The sequence below is a fragment of the Acomys minous genome (genome assembly GCF_964271855.1).
Source record: "Acomys minous genome assembly, chromosome: 12".
Taxonomy (NCBI): Eukaryota; Metazoa; Chordata; class Mammalia; order Rodentia; family Muridae; genus Acomys; species Acomys minous.
The window spans coordinates 16343400-16358662 of NC_140493.1; the positions used below are offsets into that span (position 1 = coordinate 16343400).

Sequence of the window (15263 nt, forward strand, 5' to 3'; positions counted from 1 at the left end):
CCTGCAGAGGACCCAAGTTGGGTTTCCAGCACCCATGCCAGCCAGATCACAAATGCCTCTAACTCCAGCCCGAGGGAGTCTGAAGTCCTCTTCTGGCCTCTATGGGCACCTGCACTCACACAGCATAAATTCACACAGACACGTGCATAAACAAATAATATAAATAAATCTTTAAAAAGCAAAAGCCTATGACAAGCCTAAAGTGAGTCTCAAAAGGCAACCATATCACCACCTGAAATACACACTGTGAATCAAGAGGGCTCCAACTGCACTGCCTCCCTAGCACCATCAGCACCCCAGGTCTCCAACTGCACTGCCTCCCTAGCACCATCAGCACCCCAAGTCTCCAACTGCACTGCCTCCCTAGCACCATCAGCACCCCAGGTCTCCAACTGCACTGCCTCCCTAGCACCATCAGCACCCCAGGTCTCCAACTGCACTGCCTCCCTAGCACCATTAGCACTCTATATATTGACAATAAAAAATAAGACAATGAAATAGAAATTTTAAAAGACACTATAAGAATGTATCTCAGTAAATTTAACAAGTTGTCAGCATTAAAAAAAAAACTTTGTCTAAAATTAAAGACAAGAGGAGCTAGTGAGTGGACTCGGGCAAATAAACGTACCAGCTGTTCTTGCAGAGGACCTGGGTTTGATGCCCAGACCACATGACAGCTCACAGACACCTGTAACTCCAGTCCCAGGATGATCTAACACCATCTTCTGGCCTCTGTGGGCACTAGGCAAACACATGGTACACAGACATATATGCATGCAAAACACCCTTATATATCAAATAAATAAGTAAACAAAAATTTTAAAATAGAAGTAAGAAACTTTTAAAAATATAAAGACAAGAGGACTGGAGTTGTGGCACAGTGGTTAAGAGTACTTGCTGCTCTTCCAGAGGACCCACATGGTAGCTCACAATCGTCTATAACTGTAGTAGCAAAGGATCTCACATCTTCTTCTAGCCTTGGCAGGCTCCTGCATGCATGTGGTGCAGACACTCATATACATAAAATAAAAATAAATCTTTGAAAAATAAAGACAAAAACTAAGTAAACACAAAAACAAAGCATTAATTCCCTTCAACCTGATCAACAGACACAGCTGAAAAAGTCCACAACACCTAACAAGCCAACTTTCACACAAAGGAAAGGTAGGAGCAACCAAGAAACAGAACCAGGGGAGGGCGGCCTGGGCCTGGCCCACCAGGCTCAAGACTACAATAATCAAGGCCAAGTCAGGACAAAGGCAGAAAACTAAGGGAGCCAAGACCCGCTAAAGGAGCCTCAGCACACTGGAAAGTCTGAGAGACAGCAGACAGGTATCAGCTGGCTTTCCACATGGGAACCACTTCAGAAATGGAGGTGCAGAAGGGCAAGGCAGAAGGAAAGGAACGAGGATGGAGGTTTCACAGTGCCTGGCCTCAAATAACCCCACAGAGACACAGGAACAAGATGAGCAAAGCACTAGTGTAGCAGCAGACACCCAGAGCAAGGGACTGCATCAGCAGACCCAGAAAGGAACCGCAGGGCTATACCCACCTGACTGCCTATACAGGTGCTAAAGCACGCACAGAGAGGACGTCAGCCTTCTTCTAGATCACGGCAGAAGAATGACTTATAGCCTATCTCTCACCCAATTAAAAAAATATATCAATTCAAAATGGATCACAGACTTTAATAAGACCTCAGACTTTGAACTTGTAGAGGAAAGCAGAAGATTGGGCCTCAGCAGTCTGGGACAGCACAGCAAGAACTGATAAGCAGCACTGTAGGAGCCAGCAGAGGAGACAGCTCAGCCTGCAGAGCGGGAGGAGGGCTTTGCCATCTGACAGGGCATGGAATCCAGAATCTACAAAACCCACAAAAAGCTGACCACCAAAGCCTCATCCCATCAACACATGAGCAAGTGAACTGAACACACAGGACCCTGGAAAGGAAATACATAGGGCCAATACATACATCAACAAATGTGCAGCATCCTTGGTCGTGAGGAAAATAACAAATCCAAACTGTGTTTAAAGTCTATCTCACCCAAGTCAGAATGGCTACCGTTAAAACACCTAATACTAGTGGGGAAAGGACACATTCTGCCTCAGCTGAAGAATGGAAACTGGTGCAGCCATTTGGAAATCAGTACCCAAAATAGAACTGTCACAGGATCGTGTGACACCATTCCTGAGTATTTAGCTGGACAGAATTAAGCATGCTTATACAACACTATGCACAACAGCCAAGCTACAGGCTCATCCCAGACATGCATTAACAGGTGAGTGGAAAAAGCAAATGTGGTATATATACATAATGAAGTTTTATTCCATTATAAAGGAAGAAATTATGCCACCTACAGGAAAATGGCTGGGACTGGAGTGCATCATGTTAAGTGATATAAACTAGACTCAGATAAATATCATGTTTTTCTTATATGTGGAATATGGTTGTGTGTGTGAGAGAGAGAGCGAGAACGAGGTGGGGGAGGGACAGGGAGGAAAGGAGGGAGAGGAAGAGAAGAGTAGAAGAAATTAAGAGATTATTGGGTTGGGGGAATGGAACAAGTGGAAGAAAAGAATAGAAAAAATAATAAGAAAAGATAATTAATGGCAGGAAACACAAGCGAAGTGCCTCACTTGTATGTTTTAGTTAAAGCCATTGAATTGTATTATTAGCTTTTTTTAAAAAAAGTAAAAATGGGACTATTAAGGAATAGGCAACAGATAAGTAGGTAATGATGGGGTAAATCCAATCTATGTACTTTATACATGAACAACAACAACAACAACAACAAAAAACCCTAGTGAAACAAACTAACTAGCACACGCTTGCATCATCTGTCAATGCCACCATCCTGAAGGACAGATAGACTCGTGGTGTACTGCCCAGGAGCACTCCACATGCGCACACACTGGCACCCTTCACCAATGTCCACCATCATGGTGGGCAATCCATACATGTGCCACCTGGCAAAGCCATGACAAAGAACTGGAGAGCCGCCATAACCAGAGGTTACTTGTATCATACAAAGGAGCTTATGGAACAAGAAGGGACTTCAAAGACACCAGCAACATTCCCTGTCTTGTGCCTGATGATGGGGACCTGCGATTAAAGCCCTTAGATTTCTTTAATTTGGGTGTATATGTTAAAAGCAGCCTTCTGAGCTGATGGCTTTGTCATAAAATAGAAAGGAGGGATGACTGGTAGATCAACCCCTACCCAACGGACACCGGAAAGTTTGATGAATCGACTCAATAGCAAGAAAGATTTCCTGGACTCTTAAACTGTGGCCCCATTTACAAATTTAAAAAAAAGAAAAAAGGAACCATGACACCAAGTGTGGTGGTTTGAATAAGAATGGCCCCATAGGCTCATATATGTGAGTGGTTGGTCCCCAGTTGGATTAGGATATGGGGCTTTGTTGACCTAGGTGTGTCACTAGGGGTGGGCTGTGAGGTTTCAAAAGCCTACACCAGGTGTGCGTGCTCGCTCCCCCCCCCCACCTCCCTCCCTCCCTCCCTCTCTCTCTCTCTCTGCTTGCAACTTTGAGAAAAGATGTGAGCTCTCAGCTACCTCTCCAGCGCCATGCCTGCCACCAGCTGCCATGTTCCCTGCCACAATGACTCACCCCTCTGAAACTGTAAGCAAGTCCCCAGTTAAATGCTTTTTTCAGTAAGTTGCCTTGGTCATGGTGTCCCCTCACAGCAACAGAGCAATAACTAAGACATCCAGTGACACTTCAGCCCCAATATTGCCAGGCTGTGGACATGTCACCCAGTGTCACTGTTCATTGCTCTAATGCAGCATGCCCATATGGGGGAAGAAAATCAATGAGAAGAAATAAGGCACAGTGAGAAAGAGGGACCAGCTTCTCTCTGGCAGAGCTGCAGACCAAGGAGAGAGTAACAGCAAGGTGGTTTCTACTCAGCACTTCAACACAGCTCATGGTGATGAGGGCAGTAAACATCAAATGAAGTTCTTGTCCTTCAAAGCTTAGGGTGGGGAGTCTGTAGTACAGCTACAGCAAGAGGGGGAGCAGTGGCTGCTGCCAGGGCCTTCAGCCACCTGGCAAGCACAAGTGCACCTGTGGTTCAGGAGGCCTGAATGGGAGGAGGGCAGCATTCTGGAAGCAGGGAAGAGCACATGCCCCCAGACCTCAACCCCACCCCCATCCCAACCACACCTAGGCAGGCACCTGGGGACGAGGATCTAAATCTGGGCAGACTGCCACTCCATTTAAAACACTAAGGCCTAACAGAAGAGGCCGGTACTCCATTGGTATCTGCATCTAAAGAACAGCCCTTCTTTCCCAGGCACAGGTGGCTGCTCTAGCCACTCACAGTTGTAGATCAAACTGTATTTTCACACCCGAGTCTGTTCATGGGAACAAGACAACACAGCCCAGCAGCAACCTGGTGACAGCAACTTACTTCTGAACCTGACACTGCTCTAGGAAGCAGAGGGCAGACAACAGGACAGCTGTGAAAGAATGGCCACTGGGCAGATGTTGACCTTGCCAACATCTGCATTTGAATATGGGTCTTCAACACACAGCACTGGCCAAAACAGCTAAGTGTCACAGGTCATGTTATGATGGAATTAATTCAACAATATGGACAGGGACTAAAAAGCAAAGGATGGCTTAGAAGTGATTTTTCTTTCAAATAACAATATTAGAGTAAAAAAAAAAAGCCTGATTTCAGGAAACACCCCCAAGAGCCCCACCAAGCTGCCATGTGAGATTCTGCACTCACAACCCAGCTTCACTTTCCCAGACCCCATCCAGCAAAGTAACTCCATGTCACCAAGCTAAGTAACTAGGTGACAAGCAGTACCGCACTGCCAACTCACACGGCTTTGAAGGGCTGCACCTGTTCCTTCCCATCTCTGTCTTATTATTATTCCCTGCTAGTGGAATGCGAACGTGAGCCAGAGACCCAAGCAGCTGCTTGGACCCTGGGGTTAAAGCCAAGCCCACAGTGGCAACCACTGTCTAACAAACAACTAGCTCCAGAGACAGTAATCAACTGCTATCTCATGAAGCTACCATGGCAATAGATTTGCTGTCACTGTGGATAGACCCCAACTTCCAAGGTGCCAGAAATCTAATTAGCTCCTGCATACTGGCCAACACAAGACCCACCTTTCAGCACTTTCCCTCAATCCCCTGCTCCTCACTTCATATCCCCAAATACACAATCACACCTAAGTTACCCGCGGTCACCCTTGGCCAGCCTGGTTAGTATGCCTTCCTCTCCTAGAGGCCTGCCTGTCCTGCAGGCTGCACAGCCTCTGCTCAGCCCAGCCCTGCCAACTGCTAAATATGTACACCTCATACCTCTGGAGGAGTCTGAGGCCAAGGAAAGCCCACTGTAAGGGGGATACTCAAAGTAAGAGGGCTAAGGCCTGACCACAAAGCAATGACAGTGACTCTGTACCATAACTGAGACCAGAGGCCACAAGACCAGCTCTATGAGCAGTGTGCCAAGTTTGCAGGGGGGAAAACCCACACATACAAAGACAAACCAACGTCTATTTTCCAGTTTTAAAGAAAAACTTAAGTAAAGAAGAGGTCATAATGCATTCCCCTTGTTTCCAGACGCGGTAAGCACACCACTGAGAAGGGCAATCAGGGAGAAGTGCCTCGGAGCGGCCAGGCCTACGCAAACTCATTTTCCCCTTTTGTGCTCCACAATCTACGAGCACTTTTACTTCAGCAATGCCAGAATTTTTTAGCAGCTTTACTGTGAAAGCAAGGGATGTCCACATTTCTAAATGCATTTAGTGGGGGGTAAATAAAGATGAAAAACAAAGTGTTTCAGATAGTAAGTCTACTTTAAAGAGATACACTTACCTTAGTGACAAAAATATAAAGGTTAGGAATAAATCTAATAAAACATACACAAGACCTTTCATAAAGATTTGCCCTGGCCTGGTGGTCCAGGTCTATAATTCCATCTACTTAGTGGGATGAGGCAAGAGGATCTGAAATGTAGGGCATGTGCAAGCTACAGAGTGAATTCAAGGCCACCCTGGACAACTTAGACAGACCTAGTCTCAAAATAACAAGTAAAAATAGGGCTGGAGAGACAGGTCAGTGGTAGAGTACCTGCTGAGCAGATCCAAAAAGTCCATGCAATTCCATTCACAAATCAAACAGACTTAAAAAAAAAAAAAACTGGCATCCTGATTCTGAAAATGACATGAATGAGTGAAGAAAAAATGACCCAGTTGACTCTGAGAGAAAGAAGGAGGCACTAATGTCCCCATGGATGCCTGTGAATGTGGCACAGACAGAGCACTGAGGTGATGAGCCCAAATCCCTGCACAGTCCCCACTGTGACCAACTGTCCATAGGTGCTGCCATCAGCTACAAATTAAACACATAGTGGAGATGAGAGAGCACTTACAAGACAGATGTTGTGGGGAAAGTTCTTAAAGAAAGTATCTTATAATAACCTAAGAGGGCATCACATTCAACTCAGCAGAGCTGAGAGTGTCCTATCAAGTAACCATCAAAGAATTAGAACCCCAGACATATAAAGATGTCAAACTTATTTTTTAATGGGTGAAAAAAAGAAAGAGGGTGGGACACAGTGACAAGCATTTCCCAGAACAGGGAACACAGCAGACGCCCATCTCTATCTACAGACAGGCTCCTTACGCGCAGCAGCCAAGGAAAGCGAGCCAGGGGCACAGTGAGAGTATCTACCAGACAGAAGCTCAGGGGCCTGGCCATGTTCCAAAAACTGCCCACAGGTAGAGATGCAGGCTTCCGGTGCTGCAGGGGAACTTGTTCTGCAGACCCCGCCAGGAGACACATTAATGCTAGCCTGAGAGCCTCGGAGAGCGTCTCACAGTGCTACAGCTGCACAAATAGACAGGATTCTAGCAACACTGTCCCAACAGCACCACATTAGGAAGTACCCAAGCCTTCATCCTGACTGCTACACAAATAAAAGAAAGCACAAGCTGCAGGGACTGAAACGCACAAAGAATGGCACGAACAGCTCAAGACACAACAGTCACGCCACACTGCTTCCTTACTGGAAGTCACAAAGAACTGCAAATAGAAGTCAGCCCACTTTGGGGGCGGGGCAGAAATGGAGCTGGGGGAGCAGAACCCTGAAACTCAGAGACAGCTGGTCAGCACTGGAGGAGTTCTAACTCCTAAATTCAAGGACATAAGTTTCTGCTGTAAATACTCACACATGTAATATATATATATACCAATGTTATACACACAAAAAATATTTTTGAGAACTATCAGAGATTCCCATGCCCACTGCCCACTAGTTATGGACTTTGGGGGCTCCTGGACCCAGCCCTCGGATGCAATGAGCATCAGCACACACAGACCAGCATCAGCACTCCCCAGCCAGCACTCCTCTTACCTCCGTCACCTTGGGCTGAAGAATCAGCGCTTCCGGGCTCATCCGAGGGATGTCGATATGGATCTGCAGATGCAGGAGAGACACATGCTTATCTTATGGGATGAGAGCAGTCCTTGACATCACATGTGCTTTGTCCTTAACCTGCTCTGTCACCAGGCTCCTCCACAGGAGGTACCCAGAAGCACACTCCGCCTGAGCAAGGCTCACCTGTCCTCAAGTGACAGTGCTTGCTGCATGGCTAGAAACAGAGTGGGCCCTCAGCTCCTCAGTAACATGAGCCAATGCAGTCAGTGAACATTGATTTTTTTTTCCAACCTGACACTGGACGTGATTCAAGGACACTGATAGTGCCTCGGGTTTCAGCTGCGACAGGGCTGTCTGTAACACAGGCCTCATTCTCCTCTATTTCAGTGTCCATGAGGAATCTAGGACACATTAAAGAAAGCATTTGAAAGTCTCTGCTGGTGTCAGCAGACTCCTGCCTGAGCACCTGACACGAGAATCTTGGCGATATTTGCCAGCATTACAGTGGAGACTGCCTGTGGGGTCAAGAGGTGGCCCAACAGGAGCACCCTGAGCACGGCTGGCACCACAGGATGGTTCTACACCCCAGGAGCACACCCCATAACAGTAGTGCAAGCCTGCCCAGACCAAAGGGGAAAAGCATATTTTAACCCAAAGGAGATGAAACAGTTTAGCTCCATCCTTGTCCATGTGCAAAGAGGCAGCTAACATGCAATAAATGGAGTCTGCCATTTCACTGACACTAGCTGGCCTGTAGCCAAGAGTAAGCCCCTTAGATTCACACACACACACACACACACACACACACACACACACACACACACACACACACAGCCTGCTCTCTGTGTCCTTCCAAGGGATACTGGAGACAGTCAGAGTCTGAGTCCTCAGCACAAGGGAACAAGATGAGATAAACTCCAGAAGCAAATGCACATAGAGTACACAGAAGGAAACTTTTTCTATATAAAAACAATCAATGTGTATGTATTTAATATACATTGTAAGGGTTCAGGCAGGCTTAATTTTTAAAAACAAGTAAAACAAAAGTATCACCACAGCTTAGAAATAAGTAAAGGACAGACCATGAGCAGCCTTGCTAAAGGACACCCACATAGACCAGCAAGGTCAGAAAACTCAGGAGGGCCACATGCAGGAGCCCAGGCCTGGGTAAGGGCCAAGGGTGCACAGGTCCACTAGCAGGGCATCCTGGGGAGCCCCCTCAGTGCACTGCTCTCTTCTGTGACAGTCCTGTGGACAGACGCACTGTGTGCTGGGCTCCTGCAAGATGACAAGTAGGCCTGACCTGCCTCTGCCCAACAGCAGCAAGGACAACTTACACAACAGCCACAGGCAATGTGTTTCTTGTGCAGACAGGCTAGCACATGCATCATACCCCACATCCTGCCCCCGGCCTGCCTCATCAGTCACAGGCCTGGGAAAATAGGGGAAAGGCCACATAGTCAGCAGGACCAACCAAAAGAGAGAAAGCCAAACCAGGCAAATGTTATCTCTAACTAGCTCCATGTGGCCTGGACATAAACCTTCAGTGAGAGCAAATACATGACAGCCAAATGCAGGAAGGCACTAGTTCAGGGCTCAGGCCGAGGTACCACATGTCCTCCAGAAGCAGGCTATAGAGGGCCAAGCACAAGCCAAGGCACCACGTGCCAACCATCACCCAAAGCAGGCATGAGTCATCACTAACAGATCTCAGCATCTATTTTGTAACCTGACTCAAGCCTCATGCTTTACCTCAGAGAAGGAACTCAAACAAGCCAGAGGCTGTCGCTGGTAGCAAATGCCATTAATTGCTTTCAAATGTTGATTGTTAGAAAATATAAATCTGTGAGCCTGATAGATGAAACAAGTCCCTGACAAACCAGCTCCAAATCCCAGTACTGAGTGATAGGTGGGAAAGGGAAAGACCTCACACACACCTGACGATACGTGTCCTGGTGAACTTCATCATTCCTAGAGTTGTAATAATGCTCGATGAAAGCAAAGTACTCCTTCTGTTTTCTCTGCAGCGTGGCCGGTCTTCGGTCGACATTGGCAGGAAGGTAACCCTGAGGGAACAAAAGAAGCACAGGCATCCATGATCACTGTGCATCAGAAGAGTGAAGAACAAGAGCTCAAGTCCAGAATGACCCAGGCATGTTGGGACCCACCTAACACAGGAGAGAGGACTCTGTGAAAAAAGCAGTCTGCATAGAACACATCGGTGGGACATCACACACCACCAGCCCTCCCCACCAGTGTCACCAACCAGCTCTAAATTACCACTCACATCCAACAAAAGACGTCTGATGGCACCCAGACTCGGTTCCTTCCTAAAGCACGGTATGGAGATGCTAAAACGCATGGCTCCACACCATGCACACATACACACACATTGCATTTATGAGCACAAAGCTGTCATGTGGGCAGGTGTGCATCATTCTCCAAAGCCCCTGGGGCTCCAGGCACTATGCAATACATAAAACGGACACATTTCCAGAAAGGAGAAGGCGGCTGCAGTGGCCTCCAACGTGTTTTATGTGGTTTCTTATCTGTTTCCTTTTCCTACAATTTAAATTAATCTTATATGATACATAAGGTATAACCTTAAACTTTGTTGATTTTAAGCACAGGCCTACGGCCTCGAGGAGAGCTGCAGACAGCTGAAAGACAGGAGGCACTTTCCATCGCTCATCGTGATGGTGTTCTCTGCAACCTGTACCAGTCCTCACACCTGGACCCTAGAAGTGCTAGTTTCTCACTGGGGCTGACGGGTCAGTCTGGAACTCTCCAAACAGACTCACTCAGAACCTAGGATTGTGTACACACTGTCTTCTGAGACTCTGCCACCTTCGGGGATGAGTCTGCATGGTGTGTGTAAAACCACACAGCTCTGGAAAGCTACTTATGCCTGCGCAAAGCTCACTGCGTATTCTTGTAGACTGTGGAAGAATGCTTCTCTGATTTCTCAGGGCTGACTTGCAAGGGGAAGAGGTGTTGCACTGGAATGTGGACAGAAGTTTCTAAGGAACTGCTATGTTTTTTCCAAGGAGATGACACCATTTCACTCTTCAGCCAGCACTGATTGGAGCACACTAGATGGATACACCATTCCCCTGGCCATAGTGACCTAGAGGCTCAGAACTGGAGAGGAGACCCAATGGCGGGAGCTTTGCTTTGCTGCTTCGGTGCATCAAGGTGAATACAGGCAGTCTGAGCAGGGGCAGCCAATCCTTGAACACGAGGGTGAGGCACAAGCTGTTCTGCAACCTTGTCGGCACGTGGTTGCTCCAGCCAAAGTTCCCACGTTCACCATGCTTTGTAGCTGTCCTCGAGAACATGGTCAGAATCTGCATCTCCCAGGAGGCTGTGGGTGACACAGCAAAGGGCAAGCACAGATGCAGTCCACTTCCAGTCAGGTCACTGTCTTCCTTCCGGTCTGCAGGGGAGGCCTGTGTGGGAAGCATCCTCACCCCTGCCTGCAGCGGACTGCTGTACTCCAGTAATGTCGTCCTGTGGTGAAGATCAGTCCCTGACTTGGAGAAAGCCCCAGTTGTTGATGTACAACTAGTCCTTCCAGGAAAATAACCATTGCTCAACATGCAGGCAGGCTCATATGCTAAAATCATCGCCAGGCACAGCTAACCTATGCCTTTAATCCCAGCACTTGGAAAGCAGAGGCAGGTGGACCTCTGTGAGTTCAAGGCCAACTTAGTCTACAGAGAGAGTTCCAGGACAGCCAGGGCTACATAGTGAGATCCTGTCTCTAAAAACCCAAAATAGATAGATAGATAGATAGATAGATAGATAGATAGATAGATAGATAGATAGATAGATAGATAAAATCACAACCATAGTCCCAGTATGATTAAGTGTCATTTGACAACAGGAGACATCAACTGAACCCACACCTGCTTCTGTAAATAGCATCTTGCTGGAACACACCGTACCTGCCTGTTCAATAATGTGTGGCTGCTCCTGTATAGTGCCCACAGCACTGCATGCCTGCGTGTGATTATGTGAGTCGTGGGCTGACATACTGACTATGGAGCCCTTGTGAAAATACCCACCAGCCCTGCAGAGACATCAGCCTGAAGGCAGCACAGCCACGCCATGTTCTACACAGACTTACATAACCTGTCCCATTTCTAACACACTGTTTCCAATCATCCAATATTTGGAAACACACATTGGCCAAGAATGTCTGGTTATTTCCTGATAGGAATTCCTCCTACATTTGAGCTTTGAGCACCACAGATCCTAATGCTTATTCTCAAGGAGCCCACAGGAGGGGACCACTGAAACACCTCAGCAGCCCTGTTACACACGTGTTAAACACAACTCGCAGGTGAACAAACTGCAAAACGCTCGCTTGACTGCTTTCGAGGGAAAGGCTCACACTTGTGGCACAGCACTTGGCCAAGAGGGAAGCACAACTGCTACACTGGCTTCCCCTCTCTTCTCTGCAGAATGGAGACTGCCACTATGCAGCTGCGTGTTCAGCCTCACACAACAGGTGCAGCACCAACAGGACAACAACCAGCACGAGGGTCACCCACCCGGTAATCAGAGCCACTTGCAACACACTTGTGGACATCACAACAGAGCTCTTACTGCTAGAGACACCAGGGACACAGCCCTGACCCTGAGCCAAAGGCACTAAATTAAGAGGGTAGGATACAGACAGATGCAGTGACAGGAATTTCTTAATCGAGTTAAAGGCTGCCCCAGAGACAACCCATCCGGGAGGTAGGCTTTGCCCGCACCTCCTTTCTCCTGGAGCTATCTCAGTTCCAGTTCGTGAGAACATAAAGAACAATAGTTTTCTACGATACATCTTGTTCTTTGACTGGTAACTGCCCATCCACATCTCTGAGGAAGGTGTAGTTCCCCACCACGCACAGGGCACCTCAGTGCTCCTTTAGTTCTAGCTGTTTAGAGGGATCAACGTTCCTGCTTTCAGATGGGGAGACAGACGTGGCAGAGCCATGGCGATGGAAGGCTGGACTCAAGCTAAGGCCTCCCCACCACATCACCCCTTGCCCTTAACCTGCAAGCCCACACCTGACAGGGATGCCAGCTGACCCAAACTCACAGAGAGCTTAGGCACAGTTCACACAGAGGCCTTGTCACACAAAGATGCCAACACCTGTGTTCTCTGCGCGATATGGGGAAGAAGGTGACTCTGGGGAGAAGTCAGAGTACAGAGAGTTGTCCATGTGAGAGGCACATGCCCCACCATCTCTACACTCTACACCTTCTCCACCAGAGGCCTAGTCAGACTTATCTCTGTATAAGGCTTTGAAGACTCACAACAGACCACTTTGCCACAGCAGTTCTCAATCTCCCAGTGGCCTCTTGTCACACTCAGGATATGATCCTAGGCTGCCTGGGCCCTGCCTGGTCTGCCCTCCTCCCTGGCCAAGCACACCTGCTCCTCCCCTCACTCTGACAAATTTCCTGCCTTCTAAGAGGTTAAACATACCTCAAAGACCACACCTCCCTGCCCCAGGGTCTCCCTCTGAACTCACTATTTCCTCTTTTGGGATCCACTGTCTCCAATCACAGGCCAGGCAACTCTTAGCAGATTCTGTAAATAAAGCTTGCAGAGAACGCAGCATCTGGATGCAGCACACACCAGTTCCTTGGCTGCTTCAGTGCAGAAATGTAGGGCCACGCAGCTGAAGCAGGCCTACGACACTGACAGGGCTGGCCCCTTGGCTTCAAGTCTGATAAACTGCTGCTAGGATGTCTGGGGCCAGAGGCAACCCTTGCACAAGCCCACGGCCCTCAGCAGGCTCCACCCTCCCTCTGCTGTCTCAGCCCCCAAGGGTATTGCTTCTGCTATTGCTCGGTCATCCTTCTTCATCACTCATGCCAATCCACTCAGGGGACCAAGAGGACTACGTGATCTATGCTGTACTCAGTGTGGACAGTAAGGACCAGACTATGTATCCAAACAGCTGCACAACCCTCCTAGCTCAAATGTCTCCTCTCAGGGAGGCCCACAAGGACCATGTATATCATCAAGCACCTCTGCCAACTCCCCTACTCAAGGTACTTGCATCTCGCCCCATCACAATGGAAGCTCTCACTTTCAGCTCACAGATGTCCCCTATCGCAGACACTCTGCAAATGCTTGTTGGATGAATGGATGATGGCAGCATGATGAAACCCAAAGGAGGTGACACAGAAGTAGGGTTTCAGAGGGAGACTAAGTCAGCACAGTGTCATGGCTTGCTTTGCTAGTGACGGTAGAAACAACAGCAAACTAGATAGAGCCTGGAGGTGTGCAGGAAGTAGGTCCAGGCTGGGCAAAGACCAAAACAGAGCCTGTCGGATGAAAAAGGCTTGGTGCTGCATTCAACAGCCTGAATGAAGAACCTAGGCCCAGACAGCAATTCAGAACAGTGGGGTCACAGGGTGGTCAGTAGGGGCAGGGTAGGCACCGGAGAATTACTGGCATCCTTAGGGGACACAGTGAGCATTCTTGGGATGTTTCCGGCTCCCTGAATACTAACCTAACGAAACACAAATTCTAGAAGGCAAGGATGCCATCATAAAAGGCCCACCCATTCTACCATCCCCTTCCTAGAGGAAAAAACACATGTGCAAGTGGAGGCCTCTTGATAATTAAGCAAGACTAGAAATTATGCAAATGAAATACATCCAAGTATGCAATGAATTTTAAATGACAGAACTACAGAAGACTTAATTGCTGTATTAGCATGCTATAAAAACACTAATCATAAATGTAAAACAATGCATGCAGATACTTAAATCCAAACTGTCCCAGTGACACAAAAATCAATGTGTTCCCTCCCACTGCGTTCATATGCAAACCGCCTGCAACACACTGAAAGAAGATCTGTTGATGCTGGAGCCTCACTGTCATTTTTAGCCAATATCCTCACTAGCATAAATGTTAAATGTTTAATTAGTTTTTGTTCACTCTTTCTAAAACAGTTACTTTTTAAAAAATCAAAAATATGATTCTCTTAGGGACTAATTTTGAAAAAGGTCCTATGCTGCTTGCATGTAATTTAAAAGTTAAATACCATCCCTGGTGTTTTATAGGGTGCTCTGGCTACCGCACTCTTCAGAATAAGGGCCACACAGGAAGATTTCTCCTCTAAAGCAGAATCTCCTCTCATAAGTTAAAAGCCACACTTGCCCACGAACACTAGAATTGTGCTTATAACAAACCCTGGGCATACCTTCCTTGGTGACGAGCAAATTTCTCGCTAACGTGGAATTTACCTTCTCACCTGTCAGTTCAGGCCGAAGAATTACCCTAGTCCTCCTGCGGCCTTGTAAACTTGCAATGGCCATGAAGACACAGTGTAAAGTCTTCCCCTCACCCTAGGAACTGGCCACCCCTTAGTACCATCCCAACCCCTCCTTTTGGCTGACACTCAAGCCCTGAACACCTCATAGGTACACTGTGCCAAACTGCACTGGACTTATTCGTTGCATGCCTGAGCCCCTGACCTCTTCCCAGGAGCATCTGGGTCTCTCTAGCCGTCACTGTTTCTGGGCAGGCCCCTACAGTTTTTCTTTGGTTTACAATGCCAGCACTCCTAAGTACAGACTCCCAGGTCCAGACCAACAGGGTGAGGCCACCCAACACTCACCCCACCCCAACCCCTGCTGTTCCTCTGATGCTCTGTGCTCACTGACATGGCAACCACTGCAGCTAAGCAGCTCAGGGCAATGCAGATATGACTTGCACAGGCACAGAAGTAAAGGAGGGAGCAGGAGCAAGCGCCTCTCCTGAGACTTTCCACCAAGACCAGCCTGTTCTTGATCATCATAAAACTATGATATAGGGGCTTTCAGGCATTCAC

At 47.8% G+C, this 15263-nt stretch overlaps 1 protein-coding gene across 1 annotated transcript in view; it reads right to left on the reverse strand.

The window, feature by feature from the left end:
• TBC1D22A (TBC1 domain family member 22A) overlaps window positions 1-15263 on the reverse strand; it is a 281680-nt gene that overhangs the window by 186941 nt on the left and 79476 nt on the right. The window contains exons 6-7 of the mRNA XM_084748944.1: window positions 9357-9485; window positions 7396-7458 (exon numbers count right to left, since the gene is read on the reverse strand). Of these exons, the coding sequence (XP_084605070.1) occupies window positions 7396-7458; window positions 9357-9485 (192 nt within the window). The remainder of the gene's footprint in view (window positions 1-7395; window positions 7459-9356; window positions 9486-15263) is intronic.